Source organism: Euleptes europaea, chromosome 2, assembly GCF_029931775.1.
Source record: "Euleptes europaea isolate rEulEur1 chromosome 2, rEulEur1.hap1, whole genome shotgun sequence".
Lineage (NCBI taxonomy): Eukaryota > Metazoa > Chordata > Lepidosauria > Squamata > Sphaerodactylidae > Euleptes > Euleptes europaea.
Window position 1 is genome coordinate 7,751,664 of NC_079313.1, and position 18,451 is coordinate 7,770,114.

The 18,451-nt window shown below is 49.7% G+C and overlaps 1 protein-coding gene across 1 annotated transcript in view; it reads left to right on the plus strand.

Moving 5' to 3' along the window:
• REXO1 (RNA exonuclease 1 homolog) overlaps nucleotides 1-15,905 on the plus strand; it is a 50,925-nt gene extending 35,020 nt beyond the window's left edge. Inside the window, 11 exon segments of the mRNA XM_056845058.1 lie at nucleotides 1,028-1,165; nucleotides 3,669-3,792; nucleotides 3,923-4,036; nucleotides 6,271-6,408; nucleotides 7,544-7,657; nucleotides 8,279-8,352; nucleotides 9,277-9,387; nucleotides 11,776-11,891; nucleotides 12,354-12,492; nucleotides 14,836-14,956; nucleotides 15,817-15,905. Coding sequence (XP_056701036.1) covers nucleotides 1,028-1,165; nucleotides 3,669-3,792; nucleotides 3,923-4,036; nucleotides 6,271-6,408; nucleotides 7,544-7,657; nucleotides 8,279-8,352; nucleotides 9,277-9,387; nucleotides 11,776-11,891; nucleotides 12,354-12,492; nucleotides 14,836-14,956; nucleotides 15,817-15,905 — 1,278 coding nt within the window.
• Nucleotides 15,906-18,451: the final 2,546 nt, after the last annotated feature.

An 18,451-nucleotide genomic window follows, 5' to 3' on the forward strand; every position in this document is an offset into this window, starting at 1 on the left:
CGGTGATGGCTGCCAACTTGGAGGGCTTTAAGAGGGAAGTGGACATGTTCATGGAGGAGAGGGGTATCCCTGGATACTAGTCATAATGCATCCCTATTCTCTCCAGGATCAGAGGAGCCTGCCTGTTATATTAGGTGCGGTTGAACACAGGCAGGATCATGCTGCTGCAGTTGTCTTGTTTGGGGGCTTCCTAGAGGCCCCTGGTTGGCCCCTGTGTGAATAGACTGCTGGACTTGATGGACCTTGGTCTGATCCAGCATGGCTTTCCTTATGTTCTTATGGAGGATGGGGCTATCAGTGGCTAGTAGTCAAAATGGATACTAGTCATGATGCATACCTATTCTCCAGGATCAGAGGAGCAGGCCTATTATGTCAGGTGCTGTGGAACGCAGGCAGGGTAATGCTGCTGCAGCTGTCTTGTTTGTGGGCTTCTAGAGGCACCTGGTTGGCCCCTGTGTGAACAAACTGCTGGACTTGATGTGCCTGGGTCTGATCCAACAGGGCTTTTCTCCCTGCCCCAGGGTGTGGTGATGGCTCCCAACTTGGAGAGCTTTAAGAGGGGAATGGACATATTCATGGAGGAGAGGGCTATCCCTGGCTAGTAGTCAAAATGGATACTAGTCATGATGCATCACTATTCTCTCCAGGATCAGAGAAGCATGCCTATTATATTAGGTGCTGTGGAACACGGGCAAGATGGTGCTGCTGCAGCCATCTTGTTTGTGGGCTTCCTAGAGGCACCTGGTTGGCCATTGTGTGAACGGACTGCTGGACTTGATGGGCCTTGGCCTGATCCAGCAGGGCCTTTTTTACGTTCTTATGATGCATAGTGGGACCCTTGGTCCACCTAGCTCAGTATTGCCTGCTCTGGCTGGCAGTGGCACCTCCAAAGTCCTGGGCTCAGGAGGATCGTTCCCAACATCTGTTCGGTTAGAGGCTGCCTATAAGAGAGCTTGAACTTTCAGAGTTATGCAGATGTTTGGATGACTTAAGCAACATTGGCTCCCTCCCTTTTTTTTCTTTCCAGAGCGCCACCTTAAAGCGGCCGGTTATTCCTACCGAGTTTGGCGCCAAGGTTCCCACCAACATCCGTCAGAGGTACCTCAATCTTTTCATCGACGTGTGCTTGAAGATCTGCTCTTCCCACCAGGAAGCCTTTGACAAGGTGTGTGTGTTGGGGGGGGCGGGTGGGGGGGGGAAGAATATATATTTTTGGTGGGGTACAAACAGCAGCTCATCCGTCACCATTTTCGCCTCTTGCCTATTACCGTATTTTTCCGTGTATAAGAAGAGGTTTTTTTCTTTTAAAATTTAGTAAAAAATTGGGGGTTGTCTTATACACGGAATGCACGGTCGCCGCTGGCCCTGCCCATCAGCTCCAGCCTTCCCATGGTCCCTGCTGTCTCCCCCGCCTGTATTTTTCCGTACACGCTGCCATGTATAAGACAGCCTCGATTTCTTAATTTTGGGTTCAACTGGGGCGTCTTATACACGGAAAAATTTGGTAACTGCCAGTCTCTGGGGGCAGCTGGCATGAGGGGGCGGGAAGAAAGAGAAAAGGCCCGGTGAGATTGGAGCCCCGTGGAATACACTCAAGCCTGTGCTTAATTTTCTCCCTTTTTAAAAAAAAAAAATTGCCAATGGTGTCTGCCCCCCATTTTAGACAGAAATGTAGTCAAGCGAGGAGTGCCGTGCCCCATCACTTGAGGCTCACGGAGGCGGCTGTCTCGGCTGTGACCATTTCAGGCTGTGAGACGGAACGGAAATATTCTACCCTACCCAGTAACAGCCAGAATAAACCTCCTCTGAGAAAATTAGTGTGTTGGGAAGAAGGCAAAGGTGGAACTTTTCTCCCTGAAGTGCTAGCTTTCTCCATGGCAGTGGACAGGAGTCTTTTTACTTCTCTGTGGGGGAAGCATTCCTGTTAAAACAGACACATGGAAATTAAGAGTCTCTTTGTTCCAAAGCAGCACTTTAACCTCTAAACCACAGGGTTGTATTGAGATTATTGTTCTCCACTATAATCCCCTCTACAGGTTGTTAGGTTATCTGACTGAAGTGGTCAGAAGTGTCTTTATTCCAGGAATCAAATGAAAACCTTGTATCCCCAACAAAGATTACTCGCGTTATCTTTTTTTGACTTCCAAGTCCGTCCAATGGCTCTTGAAATGATTAAATATGAAAGAATCAGAATAATACAAAAAATGCTTGCAGGTGTCAGTGAAATCAGAAAAGCATACAGATCATCCCTTATCAATCTTAAATTAAAAAAATGAAACACATTTTCCAGGCCCGCGGCCGTTGATTCAGATGTCATCTTTACGAAGGATGGAGCAGGGAGGAAATGGCTGAAAACAGATGTTCTGCAGAAATTGTCAGACTGCTTTTGTTCGGTCATCTGTGCCATTAGCACTCAGGGTACACGGCAAAAGTGATTTAAAAAAATTAAAATAATTGGGTATAGGAGAACGTTCAGTCAAAAACGTGCGAATCCCTGCTGGGTTTTGCCAGTCAATCCAGTCTTCAAGACCGCCTCTCCTGGTGTGATCCCCTGAGAAACTTAAGATCGCAGAATAACAACTTGCTGGTGGTCCCCGGCCCAAGGAATGTCCGGCTAGCCTCGACCAGGACCAGGGCTTTCTCTGCCTTGGCCCCTGACTGGTGGAATAGTCTCCCAAATGAGATCAGTGCCCTGCGGGACCTCCAGAATTCCACAGGGACTGTAAGTCGGAGCTATTCCGCCGGGCTTATGGTTGAGACCAGCGAATTTGTGAGCCGTCCTGAGCCTGGCCTTTGGACCAGGGAGGGTGGGGCAAAAGTGCAGTTAAATAAATAAATAAATCCACCATCCTGTTTCCCAAAGGGCTGACCAAATGCCCCTGGAATTATGCTTAAAGGCACAGAAGCTATAGTCTTCCCCCGTGGTTGCTGTCCAGCTCGTATTTTTTGTTTTGTTTACTTCCTTTATAAAGGCAGGGGTCTTTCTTCCCAGTGGGGGCCCACAGCAGTTTACGACATTCTCCTCTCCTCCGAGGAGATGCCAAGGCAGATCTGGATCGAGCGTAAAAATCAGCTGAGGTGAATCCAACACGCACGCAACCGTCAGGGATGCTCTAGACCAGTGGTGCCCAAAGTGGGCAGTGCCACCCCCTGGGGGGGCATTGGGATTGCCTAGGGGGGCACTAAGAGGCAAGGGGGCAGCAGGGGGGCGCTAGAGGTGGGGCCCCTTCAACTGTGTTGTTCACTAATTCACAATCGATCAAGCTCTGGCACCATGCTGGCAAATTTGGCGGAAACGTTCAGAATTTCCCCCCCAGACTTTGAAGAGCTGGTACCACTGGATCAAGTTCATCAGTTTTGTTGAATAAACTTCAACTAAAAAGTTTTAATTTGATTTTGAATAGATGTGCAATTAATTGTTACTGTTTCGAAATTTTGTTGTTATTGTCGTCTTTAGCACGTCCTGCAAACCCCTGTTTTGAATTATGCTTTTTATAGGATAGGGTAGGGGGTGCCGGGGTTGCGTTTGTGGAACCAAGGGGGCAGCGGCCTGAAAAGTTTAGGAACCACTGCTCTAGGCGGATCCTGCATTGAGCAGGGGGTTGGACTAGATGGCCTGTCCAGCCCCTTCCAGCTCTATGATTCTCTAATACCGGTGTCCTTCGCAGGCTCTGTCCGAGGAGAAGGTGGCTTACGAACGCAGCACCAGCCGGAACATCTACCTGAACGTGGCGGTGAACACCTTGAAGAAGCTTCGGAGCCTGCTGCCCAGCCCTTCCCGGGGCACGAGCAGTATGTACTCGTCTTTCGGGCCTCGGCTCACCTTAGCAAAACTACACCTGGGGCTTGAAGAGACTCCTCTTGCGTGATACGCAGCTGGCCACGTCTGACTCTTTCCTTTCCCCCTTGCGCCCTCTTCCAGAGCCCAACAACCAGAAGGTGGTGTCCCATGAAGCCATGCTGGGTGGCAAACTGGCCACCAAGATCAGCTTCTCCCTCAACCGCTCCACCAGCTTGCAAGCAGAGGACCTGACAGGTGCGTCCCTCTTTTTGTAGCTCACGGGGTGACTCCAGGTGGGTTTCGCTCAGTTGGGGGGGTCATTCATTCCTCTTTGTCCCTCCTTTCAACTGGGTGTGTGTGGTGGCATGGAACAGTGGATGACTAGGAAAGGGCCATGACTCGGTGGTTGGCACATTAGAAGGTACATGATTCAATCCCCAGCAGCTCCAGTTAAAGGACCAGGTCAGAAGTCACATGAAAGACCTCTGCTGGAGACCTGCTGCCAGTCCCTATGAGGACCAGTTGAAAAGCTTAGGGCTGTTTAGCTTGGAGAGAAGGTGGTTAAGGGGAGACATGATAGAGGTCTATAAAATAATGCATGGTACGGAGAATGTGGACAGGAAGAAACTTTTCTTCCTTTCTTATAATACCAGAATGAGAGGTCATCTGCTGAAACTGGAGGGTAAGAGATTAAAAACAGATGAAGTGTATCTTCACACAACACATAGTTAAATTGTGGAACTCCCTGCCCCAGGATGTGGTGACAGCTGCCAACTTGGAAGGCTTGAAGAGGGGAGAGGGCATGTTTGTGGAGGAGAGGGCAATCCAGGGCTACTAGTCAAAACAGATACTAGTCATGATGCATCCCTATTCTCAACTGAAGAAAAAGCGGGGGGGGGGGGAACTCAACCTAAAAGTTAGAGGAAACCAAAGGGGTTGAGCTAAACACTATCTGCTGTAACAAAAAAAAAATACATTTATTTTATTATATATTGTGCACAATTGTATTTAAAAACACAGGGCCTAAAATGAGGCTTCCTAAAAAGCCCAGAAATGTTTACAAATACTACCAACACGTATACAGTTGATGTTAGTACATACAATGACCAAAATTTCTTAACGTTTGTTGATGTAATACACATCCTGAAATGCTGGAAACTGTTTACAAGGTGTGAGCCGTAAGTCATGTTTTAAGACACATGGACTAAATATTTTTATATAAAGGCACACAGAATAATAGGCTTTTATATATTTTTTTTACCTTGTATGACGTCTGTGTAAATGTCGGGATGTGTATTGTAAAATTATGCATGTATGACCACTGAAGAAGGCCTTTAAAGGGCCGAAACGTGTCTAGTCTCGTTTTAGTCAAAAAATGTACTTTTTGTTATAGTAGACAGTGTTTAGCTCAACCCCTTTGGGTTCCGCATACCTATTCTCGCCAAGATCAGAGGAGCATGCCTATTATATTAGGTGCTGTGGAACACAGGCAGGATAATGCTGCTGCTTTCGTCTTGTTCGTGGCCTTCCTGGAGGCACCTGGTTGGCCACCGTGGGAACAGACTGCTGGATTCGATGGGCCTTGGTCTGATCCAGCAGGGCTTTTCTTATGTTTTTATGTGTGAGTAGATAAGACCGACCTTGATGGATCAGGGGTCTGATTCAGTATAAGGCTTCATGCATTCATGTGTGCGTTCAAAAAGTAACTCGATCTGTAAACACTCCAGATTAAACCCGATGGCATCGTCTAAAGACTGAGCCTTCTTTTACATGAAAAAAACCCCCCATAAACTACCACAACAGAATGGGCTTAATCGATTACTTGAAGGGGCATAGAAATGGCTATGCTGGCTTTCTGGAAGCGGGGCTGTGAGCTGATCCCATGGACTTCGTAGGAGCCACCCTGTGTGGTGCTGAGAGATGCGGCCAAGGAACAAGCATTTGTTGAAGGCCCCAATCCGATAATTAAACAGAAGATATTTCTGTTAACTGGTGCCGTGATGAAAACGTGGGAATGATATTCGAAGACGTTTGTATGTCTACGTTCAGTCTAGTTGACAGTGAAGCGGGGGGTGGGGGGAGGTGACATGACTGAGCCACATTTGGTGGTGGGTGGGGGAAGGCTTAAATATTTTCACTTCCTTCTCCACCCCCCCACCTTACAGTGCTGCGTATAGGAGTGGACTGGTACTGCCAAGCAAGGGCCACCTGGAAGGGGATTCAGACCTTTTGTGGTTGGCTCCACCTCCTGCGGCAGCCATTTGTGGTTGGCTCCACCTCCCACAGCAGCCATTTTGTGGCTGCGCCCACCGCCCTAGGTCCGAATTCCAAAGCTGCCTTCCGGATCAGAAAGGTTGGGGACCCCGTGCAAAGAGTTTGGCGGGTGAGAAGGCCGGAAGCTGGGGCCTCATTTGGTCGAGGGCCCATCGCGCGTGTCCCCGCAGGAGTCCCAGCCGTTTCCACATCTCTCTTTCCTTGCACGTCTCCAGGAGCTGCCTTGTTCCGAAGGCTCAAGGAATACCTGATGACCGAGGAGCAGCTGAAAGAGAACGGCTACCCACTGCCGTGCCCCGAGAAGGCTGGCCGGGCCATCGTGTTCACGGTGGAAGAGAAGAAGACGGCTGACGGTAAGGGGCCACCTTGTGCCTGTCTGGGAAATGTGCGTGTGCCGGCCGTGGCAGGCCACAGGACTGCGGGTGTGGATTTCCCCCCTGCTTTAATGTGACATACCACACCTGGATATGTGTGGCGGGCTTGGCTCAGTGGTAGAGCATCTGCTTGGCATGCAGAAGGTCCCAGGTTCAATCCCTGGTATCTCTAGTTAAAGGGACTAGGCAGGTAGGTGATGTGAAAGACCTCTGCCTGGGACCCTGGAGAGCTGCTGCCAGTCTGAGTAGACAATACTGGCTTTGATGGATCCAGGGTCTGATTCAGGAAAAGGCAGCTTCATGTGTTCATGTGATATGCTGGGTGGGGGGTGGGGCCCACTGGAAGTTGGGAACCCTTCCCATCCTCTGGAAAATTCGAGCCATGTGATTGGAGACAACTCCTCAGGGCTAGAAACTTGAGAATTGCTTGTAGTTCATTGGAGTGAAAATGAAAGATCATGGAATTCAGCTGCCTGGGAATGTTTCCTTTTTGAAAAGACATGGGGCTAGTCCTCGTGTTTGAGAAAGTAGGATTGAAAGCGTGCCAATAGTGGGGGTGTCTGAGAAGCCGGAAGGGAGACTGATGCGTCTTTCAGTGGTTGAGGGGCCGTGGACAGTTCACGCAGATTATATTGGGCTCGAGGGGCCAGCATCCTTGTGCATGTAGGCTTTGTGCCTTCGCCCAGTGAGATCAGAGGTGAGTAGGTGATGCAAAAGACCTCTGCCTGAGACCCTGGAGAGCCGCCGCCGATCTGAGTAGACAATACTGACTGCTGGACCGAGGGTCTGGTTCAGTATAAGGTAGTTTCATGGGTTCAACTCCCATGCATAAACAACCTTGGTGTCCAGGTCTGTGCTGCAGTTCTTGGTTGCACCACAAGGTGGCACAATGATGCCGAATTCAAAACACTGTGAGAAGCTTGAACCCTCTTTGACGCTGACGGTCCCCGTAAGCAAAGTGGGTTTGTTCCCCCGTGGGTTTGTTCCCCCGTCGGAGCAGGTTCCCAAAGCTCTTCTTGTAAACGGAGGAGAAGAAGATGAGAAGCAGATGCCTGCAAGGGCGGGGGGAGACCGGGATCTTTGCCCTTCAGCCCCCCTTTTTATGTTCTTCAAGGTTCCTGTCGAGTTTGCAGCCGCTGCGGGACGGAGTACATGGTGACGCCGGCCGGGAACTGCGTCAGGAAGGAGGAGTGCGTGCACCACTGGGGGAAGCTGCGCAAGCAAAGGGGTAACGTGAACCCCCAAGTGGGGTTTTTTTTGCTGACCCCGGCTCGCTCACCGGGAGAAGTGTTCAGACCCTTGGGTCGAGGAGAGGAGATTTGGGTTCGAGTTCCAGCATGGTGTAGTGGTTAGGAGCGGGGGACTCTAATCTAGAGAACCGGGTTTGATTCCCCACTCTTCCACATGAGCGGCGGACTCTAATCTAGAGAACCTGGCCAATCTAGCCTAGAGGAAAATTGCTTCCTGACCCCCCCCCCCCAGTGGTAATCAGCATTGCCCTCGGCATGTAAGAAAGGGCCACGCGAGCCAAACACTGATGATGAAGAAGAAGAGTTGGTTTTTATATGCCGACTTTCTCTACCACTTAAGGGAGAATCAAACTGGCTTACAGCCACCTTCCCTTCCCCTCCCCACAACAGACACCCTGTGAGGTAGGTGGGGCTGAGAGAGCTCTAAGAGAGCTGTGACTAGCCCAAAGCCACCCCGCTGGCTTCATGTGGAGGGGTGGGGAAACCAACCCGGTTCACCAGATTAGTGTTCTCCGCTCATGTGGAGGAGTGGGGAATTGAACCTCGTGAGCATGCCAGCAGTTTTCTCACTTTGTCTCTCTTTTGTTTTTGTTTTTTAGTGCCCGGTGGCTGGGAGACACACTACAGCTGCTGCTCAGGAGTGGTGGGATCACCAGGCTGCCAGGTGGCCAAAGTGAGTGCAGCACTGCTTTAGGCGGACTTCATGTGGCAGGGAGTTCCCCAGGCAGGGGGCCACTGCAAAGAAAGCCCCGAGCCTCAGCCCCGCCCATCTGTTCTCACGCGGCCGGGACTTAGAGCAGTTCTAAAGTTCACCTGATCCGTTGTCTGGGTTCCCCTGAAATCTAGAGAGCATTTATTCAGGGCGGCTTTTACAAACTTGGCTCTCCCTGCTCCAACTGTTTGAAATGGGAAAGCCTCGGGTCAGCCAGCAGTCTCTCGCGCTTCCCCCCCCCCCTTTTAAAAATCCCTCTGGACTAAGCGTCGCTTCCTCAACCAAAATGATCAAGAGGCAACTGCCCTATGAGGAGCGGTTAAAATGCTTAGGGCTGTTTAGTTTGGAAAGAAGGCGGTTAAGGGGAGACAGGATAGAGGTCTATAAAATTATGCATGGTATGGAGAGAGCGGACTTGGAGACGTTTTTCTCCCTGTCTCATAATACCAGAACGCGGAGTCATCTGCTGAAGCTGGAGGGTGAGAGTTTCAAAACAGAGGAAAGGAAGTATTTCTTCACACAAGGCATAGTTCAGTTGTGGAACTCCCTGCCCCAGGATGTGGTGGTGGCTGCCAGCTTGGAAGGCTTTAAGAGGGGAGTGGACATGTTCGTGGAGGAGAGGGCTATCCATGGCTACTTGTCAAAATGGATGCTAGTCATGATACATACCTATTCTCTCCAGGATCAGAGGAGTGTGGCTATGATATTAGGTGCTGTGGAACGCAGGCAGGATAAATGCTGCTGCAGTCGTCTTGTTTGCTGGCTTCCTAGAGGCTCCTGGTTGGCCGCTGTGTGAGCAGACTCCTGGACTTGATGGGCCTTTGGTCTGATCCAGCGGGGCTTTTTTCTTATGTTCTTATGTTCACTTTCTTGTCTTTTCTCCAGCAACACGTCCACGATGGCCGGAAGGAGAATCTGACGGGCTTTGTGAAGACCTTCGAGAAGCTTCCCAGTGCGGTGGGCTATCCGGGCATCTACGCCTTAGACTGTGAAATGGTGAGTACCCGGGCTTAGCCCGGAGGACTGGGGGAGGGAGAGGCGTGTGAATGGAACCCCTGTGGAATTATGCTCTCAATTCGTTCACGTTTTCACATAACTGAATAAACGGGGCACCTGCTCGTCTTGCGTGCATTGTTTCTGTTTGGAGCACCCAAGTTCTGTTCCCTGGGCACCTGGGATATAATTTAGCCACCTCTCTGGTCTGGGTCTGCTTTGAACCTGGCTGGAAGAAGTTCTGTGTGTGTGTGTGTGTGTGTGTGTGTGTGTGTGTGTGTGCGTGTTAAGTGCGGTCATGGCGACCCTATGAATCAAAGCCCTCCAAAATATCCTATCTTTGACAGCCTTGCTCAGATCTTGCAAACTGAGGACTGTGGCTTCCTTTATTGAGTCCATCCATCTCTTGTTGGGTCTTCCTCTTTTCCTGCTGCCCTCAACTTTTCCTGGTGCCTTCAACTTTTCCTGGCATGATTGTCTTTTCCAGTGACTCTTGTCTTCTCATAATGTGACCGAAGTACGACAGCCTCAGCTCAGTCATTTTAGCTTCTCGGGTCAGTTCAGGCTTGATTTGATCTAGAACCCACTGATTTGTTTTTTTGGCAGTCCATGGTATCCGTAACCCTCCCCTCCAACGCCCCATTTCAAAGGAATCTACTTTCTTCCTATCAGCTTTCTTCATTGTCCTGCTCTCACACCCATACATAGTAATAGGGAATACAACGGCATGAATTAACTTAATCTTGGTGGCCAGGGAAACATCCTTACACTTGAGAATCTTTTCTAGCTCCTTCATGGCTGGGTATGTACAAGTAGCGTTTCCCTTATCCGGACATCCTTATATCTGGACGGATCCAAAAGCCCGGACCCTTCGAGCCGGCACACAGGCAGATCTGTGCTACCTGCTTGCAATGTTTCCTGTCCCAAAAATTAAAATACTGTGTACACTGCATCGTAGGTGGAGACTGAAAGCCAGACGATGTTAGTTTGTTGTTGCTCCTGTTTAACAGCTGGTACAGGTATTCTAATGAGATAGTTACACCTTTTCTTTCTGATGGTTCAGTGTACACAAAATCATTAAAAAACATTGTTAAAAATTAGGCTATGTGTATAAAGTGTATATAAGACATAAGCGGATTTGGGTCCCATCCCCAAGATCCCTATGAGGAAAGGTTGAAGGAGCTGGGTATGTTTAGCTTAAAGAGGGGAAGACTAAGAGGGGATAGGATAACCATCTTCAAGTACTTGAAGGGCTGTCATGTAGAGGATGGTGCTGGGTTGTTTTCTGTTGCCCCAGAAGGTCGGACCAGAACCAAAGGGTTGAAATTAAATCAAAAGCGTTAGGAAGAACTTGCTAATAGTTAGCACGGTTCCTCAGTGGAACAGGCTTTCTTGGGAGGTGGTGAGCTCTCCTCCCTTGGAGGTTTTTAAGCGGAGGCTGGATGGACATCTGTCAGCAATGCTGATTCTATGACCTTAGGCAGATCATGAGAGGGAGGTCATCTTGGCCATCTTCTGGGCATGGAGTAGTGGTCACTGGGGGTGTGGGGGGAGAGAGGTAGTTGTAAATTTCCTGCATTGTGCAGGGGGTTGAACTAGATTACACTAGTGGTCCCTTCCGATTCTATGATTCTATAATTATGTATATGCAAAAATTCCAAAATATTACAATATACGTAAAGATCCAAAATACAGACCACTTCTTGTCCCAAGCAGTCCGGATAAGGGATACTCAACCTGTATCCCTGTGTTCAGTGCGTACAAAATTATTAAAAACATCATTTAAAATGACATTCAGGCTATGTGTATAAAGTGTATATAAAACATAAATGAATTTTGTATATAAAACATAAATGAATTTGGGTCCCATCCCCAAGACATCTGATTATGTTAGGCAAAAATTCCAAAATATTCCAGTACACGTAAAGATCTGAAATAAGGACCACTTCTGGTCCCAAGCAGTCTGGATAAGAGCTACTCCACCAGTACTGTCTTTTTGATCCTGGGTGCAAGAGAAGGCTGGATAGAAACGAAACTTTAAAAACAAATATTTTTTTGCTGTCCTGACTTCTGCTTTGGCTGGGGCAAAGTATGGGTGACATGGGCACACCCGCCCCTCTGTGGTGCCACTCACAACCGCCTGCCATTTCCCCCCGTCTGTTTAAAACATGAATATCCTGGGCACTCAGTACCCCGGGCTCTTAGGTAGGTTTCCGTGCGTAAGTAAAAGCAATAAATAAAAACCGGTAAATAATGTGAAAATCCCCCATTGAAGCCAACAACTGCCTGTTTAGAAAGATTTGGTTGCAGCGTCTCGGCATGGGTGAGCAGCCGTCTCCCCCCCCCCCCCCGAAGAGACCCGCAGTGACCCTCTTCCCTCGCTTTTCATAGTGTTACACCAAGCATGGCCTGGAGCTGACCCGAGTCACCGTGATCAACTCGGACCTGAAGGTGGTCTACGACACCTTTGTCAAACCGGACTGCCGAGTGGTGGACTACAACACCAGGTGAGGGGGTCTGAAGGCGCGAAGGGGGGTCAGCCCCGTCAATCGAGGCTCGAGTATCGGGAAGCTGGTTTCAAGAGAGATACCTCCTGCGAACCCCAAAGGCCATTCTACCAGGGAGGCTGCCTGCTGTGCCTTTGCAGGAGCTGCTGTTCATGGTTTTTTGATTCCTTCCGGCCCAGGTTGGGGTCTCATGTAAGGGGGGGGGGAGACAGGGTGGGTTCGGTTCCACTTCTAGCCTGTCATTCTTAACATTGACCCAATCAGAGAGTGAACCTTTTGGATCATGCCTTGGCTGTTGGAAGTTCAGGATCTGTAAGGCTGTGAGACCGGTGTTCTCAAGGCGACCAACCTACCCTCCCCCATCCGCTACTCAGCTCAAAGCATCTTTTCATTGCATTGAGTTGGAATGTGGAAGTTTCTGCTCCCCCCTCCCAACTTCAGTACCAACTTCCTCCCTGGCAGATTCTCAGGTGTGACGGAGGCAGATCTGGAGGACGTGACTATAACACTGCGAGACGTCCAAGCCGTTCTTTTGAACATGTTCAGCGCAGACACCATCCTCATCGGGCACAGCTTGGAGAGCGATTTATTTGCACTAAAGGTAATGGGCAAGTGGACCCTTCCTACCTGTGCCTGTGTGGGCACTCTAAGGAGGGGTTGTGGGCAGTGTGACGGTGTGGGGTGGGGTCACGAGGCACACCTCAGCTGCCGAAAAGCCGCCCATTCTGGTTGAAGGAGGCGACCATCTTTACTTGAATGATAACTGCTCATTTAGCCCGCAGGCCTTGAGCACAGTGATGCTAGACACGGCTGAAAAATAAATAATTTAAATAAACCAACCAGTTCCCGCGCTTGAGATCTATCATGATCTGTGCGAACCGAGAGACTGCTTGCCAAAATGTTCAATTGGAGTTACAGTTTTTCTCCTTAGTCCCTTTACCTATTTTACCTCAGTAGAAATGAGGCACTAGAGACTTTTTCAAGTTAACAGTCAAGTAACAGATTTATTAAACACTGTACAAGGGATGGACTTGGAGGGAAAACGATAGGTGGGGAAGTCATAGATTTTAGATGGCTTAGTGCAGAATTACAGTTCTTAAATTAAGATCCCAAATTCAGTTCCGTTCCCAGAACCTTCCATGGATGTTTCTACTCACTCTGCTGCCTAGCTAACAGGGAAGCGTGGAGATTATACGATCTTTCCCCCCCAGAGAACAAAGAAGGATGGAGATTGCTCCTCAGATCTCTCTCCCAGTTCTCTCTATAGATCTACCCCACTTTTGTGGCAGTAATCCCTCAACAACACCCTATATTTGGAATATCTCCTACCCAGATTCCCTTCCAGTGACCTGAGAAAGGGTCCCTTTCCTCCCAGTCTCTGCCTGTCACTCCACAGGAGTTGTTTCACAACTGCTTAGGCCAGGGGTGGGGAACCTTTTCCCCCACCAAGGGCCATTTGGATATTTATAACATCATTCGAAGGCCATACAAAATTATCAACTTAAAAATTAGCCGACCAAGCCCCAACAGGCAGCTGCCCCAGATGACCCCTTCCCGGCACGGGCAATCAGGCAGGCATCCAACCGGTGGCGCACTTGCCCACCTGGTGGCACAGGATGGTCTTTTGCACCACCCGGGCATAGCCGTCCAGCTGCACACCAGAGTTGCTCCTGCTCTGCATGGCTGGGACCAGTTTCTACAGCCAGCTCCTTCTACCTCTGTCTGCAGGGGTGAAATGAGGACACACTGGCTAAGAACTCCCCCCCCACGCGCATTTTGGCCCTGACCCCTTTAACCCCTCCATTGTCGCCACTTCCGCCCCCAGCCCTCTTGTAGTGCAGAGAAAATATCTTTCTCCATGGTCCAGGTGGGAAAGGGGTAACACAGTTTCTTGGGCGGTCCTAGCAGCTCCATAGCTAACGACTCTTCTGCAAGGGGGGAAAGAAGTTTTTTTTTTCCTCAGCAAAACAAACTCACATCTGCCTTGAATAGAGGCTATTCCTGTCCGCGGAAGGGGGCGGATCGCCAGTCTTAGATCCTTCTGAGCTAGAGATCTGCCAGGACCCACAAAGGGTTTCAAGGGCCTTAAACGGCCCCGACGTTCCCCAACCCTGGCTTAGGCAAATCTGAACCCTCCGGTTCCCAGAGTCAAACCCAGCTACGGGACACGCAGGTTTCCAAAAACAGACTCCCTCCCTACTTCAGAAAAGAGTGAGCTCCCTAGCTCTGCCCACCCCCTGTCAGGTTTTTTTTTCTGAGTTTCTCTCAAAGATTAAATTCAAAGGTCCTTTTCTGAGCTTCTCTCAAAGGACCTTTGAATTTAATTTCATAAGCAAAAATATTTGGCCCCACCCAATGTGACTCGTAAATCCATGCCTGCCAAGACTTTCTGACCCTTATCGGGTGCTTGACAGCTCCTCAATGTCATGGAAAATAGGAGTAATCCACAAATCCCTGATACTGCAAAAGGTTCCGAGTTCCAGTAATGGAAGAAAAAAGAGGGGAATAAAACCCAAGCTGAAAACAGAAGCTGGGTACCCAAGGTTGGGTAGAAAGAAAATATATATGTGTGTGTGTGTGTGTGTGTGTGTGTGTGTGTGTGTAAAAAAATTAATTTATTAGAAGTGCTAAAGGTTAAAAATATTTAAAAGCATTAAAATAGCACAATGGCATTTCCTAGGGTTGATCTCTGTAACCACATACCAAATGCATTTCGGCCTATTGGGCCTTCATCAGTGGTTAATTAAAACACATGTTAAGCCTGCACACGTTTACAGAAATAATAAATGCATATACAAACAGTTCAAACCTTGGTCTGATCCAGCAGGGCTTTTCTTACATACTTATGTATGCACCTCTTCCAAACGTTACCAGCCTCAGAAACGCCAGATGGGGGTGGTAACATCAAAATGACCAGGGTGTTGTTTTGTCTTCCCTCTGCCAGCTCCTCCACAGCACGGTGGTGGACACGGCCATCGTCTTTCCCCATCGGCTGGGCATGCCTTACAAGCGGGCGCTGCGCACTTTGATGGCCGACTACCTCAAGCGCATCATTCAGGACAGTGGTGAGAGAGGGGGGAGTGGAGAAGGCCGGAGGGGCTGCCCTGTAGTGTTTCTATGTCTCCCATTCTTCACCTTTAAAAATTCCTGCATTCTCGCAGGAAAAATTGAACCAAATCCCCACCCGTTCCCGCCTGCTGCTGCAGTCGTCTTGCTTGTGGGCTTCCTAGAGGCACCTGGTTGGCTGCTGTGTGAACAGACTGCTGGATTTGATGGGCCGCGGTCTGATCCATCAGGGCTTTGCTTAGGTTCCTTTGTACGTCTAAGTACAGAGTTAATGATGGCTGGAAGGCAGATATGTTGAAGGACGCGGTGCTCCCCGCTTTCAGTTGAGCCTTGCTGACTCAGTTTAGAGCAGGAGTGTTGAACTCATTTGTTACGAGGGCTGGATATGACATAAATGTCATTTGGTCGGGGCATATGTACGCTAAAATTTAATGCCAGGTACCGGAGATACAAACTTTATAGAAGACACATGCAAAGCCAACTAACAGATGGTTAAATTGGGGAACTCCCTGCCCCAGGATGTGATGGCTGTCAACTGTAAAGACTTTAAGAAGGGAGTGGGCATGTTCATGGAGGAGATAGAGGGTTATCCATGGCTACTAGTCATGATGCATACTTATTTTCTATAGTATCAGAGGAGCAGGCCAAATATATTAGGTGCTTTGGAACGCAGGCAGCATAATGCTGCTGCAGTCGTCTTGCTTGTGGGCTTCCTAGAGGCACCTGGTTGGTCGCTGTGTGAACAGACTGCTGGACTTGATGGACCTTGGTCTGATCTAGCATGGCTTTTCTGATGTTCTTATGAGGCACCCGTCACTTGCCCCCAGAACTAAAACGTCCCCTTTTCTCGTTTTGCCAGTGGACGGTCATGACTCCAGCGAGGACGCCCGAGCATGCATGGAGCTGATGATCTGGAAGATCAAAGAAGATGCAAAAGTGAAGCGGTGACTTTTGCCCTCCCTATGGTGGCTTCACCTTCGCGGCTTTGGCACAGTGCAATAAAGGTCTCCAGAGCAAGCCGGCCTGTGTTCCTGCAACGGGCGTTTCTCTGCCTTCCCCTTCCGTGTCCAGAGGAATCACCGGGCGTTAGGAGATGCCGCTGGGGCCGTGACGGGGTACCTGTCCTCTCTGGGCACACAGGCTGGGACCGAAACCCCCTTCTCCCGAGGCCCAGCTCACAGGTGGGCTCTAGAGCACTATTTCTCCTCCTCCCTTCCTTTTTTATTTATGGCCGTGAGAAGAAAGCTTCTAATTTATTTTCGCCCATTCCGCAGCTCGAGGACGTTTCTGCAGGGGGTGGCTGCAGCGCCGAGTCCACCAGGGAGGCGGGCAGAGGGAGTTGGGGTGGGGGAGACATGAATGGCCAGAAGGCCGCAGGAGGGAGGTCTGGGGCAGGCCAATGTTGGTCATTGGGCGTGTCTTGGGAGGAAGGGCGTATGTCAGCTGGGGAGCATCAAAGACCAGAAAGCGAGAGAGAGAGATTAACAGGCCCCTTCCTTGGGATCATGCTTGCAAGTGGGTTGTATGTGTGAATCCATTCTCATGGACTATCCGAGCGTGCCTTCTCAGGCCGGTACCACATTTGAGAACCAGGTTCAGGAAACGGTGGGGTATTGCTCCCCATTTTTGGGGGGGGGGAGAGAGAGACAGTGTACACCCCTGCCCAGGAGCTGGAACGACCTGCTCCCTCGGGCTTGGCCCTGTGGCCATTTATGCAGTGGGTGGCCGGAAGGGTCGTGCTCAAGAGTCTGTCAAACTCGGAGGCCTGGGGGGGGGGGAGTGCGTGCTTCCTAGAGGCACCTAGAGACCCAAATTGTCTCCTCCGCCGCTACAGGTACTCAGTCCTTCCGCCTCCCAGGAGAGGGAATGGGAGATGTGAAGATTCGCACACGGTACCAAGAACGCCTGGCTGCCCTAGGCCGCTTCTTCCCAAAATATGGGACGTTGACCTGCAAGCGAGGGGGAAGAGAAAGCCAGTCCCCCTTCCCTCCTAAAAAAAAAAAAACATTTGGTCTGACCCCCTTCTTTTCCCCCCAGCCCTGTGCACTAAGGGGGCAGCCCATCAGCCAAAGGCATCTGCGGCTCTTGGACTGGCAACCCAGCCGGGGAGAACAAAATCCCCTACCTCTTGCGTTTTCTGAAGTGGGGGGGCACAGTCCCCACCTTCCCAAGCAGTCCTTTTTTAAAAACACTTGAATCATTTCCCCCCTGGGTGCCTGCTGGCTGCCTTCAGCTCCCCGAGGCTAGGGTGGCGTCTCCGACCGAAGCCCCGGGGTTTAGTTTGTTCCCAACTGGTGCTTTAGGAGGCCCCCATCTCTTTAAGGGCACGTGTCCTTCCTTCCCTACCAGGTCCTAAAGCCCTGGTTTTTCTCATATGCATGGAAAGAGCTCATGATGCGAAAGGGCCCCTGCGTCCGTGCAAACGGGAGCTACGTGTAAGTCGGGAGGGGTGGGGTTGGGGCTGCTACACCCTTGAGGGGAAGGGGGCGCAAGGGGCATGTCGGCGTGTCCGCTCCCAGGGTCGGCCGCAAGCTTCGTGGATTGCCCTGCGCGATCTGCAGCAACAGCCGGATCTGCCCGGCTGTAAGCTCCAAGGATGCATCTTCCATGTGCTCTTCGTACCCCCTTCCCGTATGTTCAACGCAAGGCTCCCCTCTTTGGCTTCAGAGTCCGGTCGGCTCCCCGGCATTATAGCGTTGTCGTCAGGACAGGCGGCATACCATGCCTTGGGGGGGCCGTGGGGAATTTACACCCAGCCCGTTTTCTCGGTCCCCTTTGTGACTTGGAATCTGTGACTTGAGTGGAAATGCCCGGTGGTGGTGGGGGTTTCAGCAGTGCACAGTTGTGCGCTGTCTGTTATAGCACATGTATACAGAAAAAAATACCACTATGCAACTGAATGTAATAAATTATATAATTTCAAAAAGGTGATTTCTAAGTCCACATACAGACTTATAATATTCAAAATCCTTATGTCCAAACAATGCAAACTATACGTCTCGCGATTTTATCCTTGTCTCGCATCAGCTTCATCAGAACTCTGTTGCTTTTTTATCTTGCTATTTATGGGAGAACCTTGGCCGCTTCTTTTCGTCTCTCTGATTTTATTAGCTTAAACACCTCAATTCTGCTGCTAAGTATAATTCTTTTGCAAGCTAGAATTGATATGTTTAAGTTAATAAAATCAGAGAGACGAAAAGACGAGCTCAAGATTCTCCTGTAAATAGCAAAATAAAAAGCAACGTTCTGATTAAGCTGATGCAAAACAAGGATAAAATCGTGAGACCTTGCATAGTTTGCATTGTTTGGATATAAGGTTTTTGAATATTATAAGTCTATATGTCGAATTAGAAATAACCTTTGGAAATTATATAATTTATTACATTCAGTTGCATGGTGGTATTTTTTTCTGTGTACATGTGCTTTGGGTACCCATTCCCCTATTGGTATATTGCTTTGCACCTTGTCTGTTATAGCGGCTTGGGGGCAGGGGG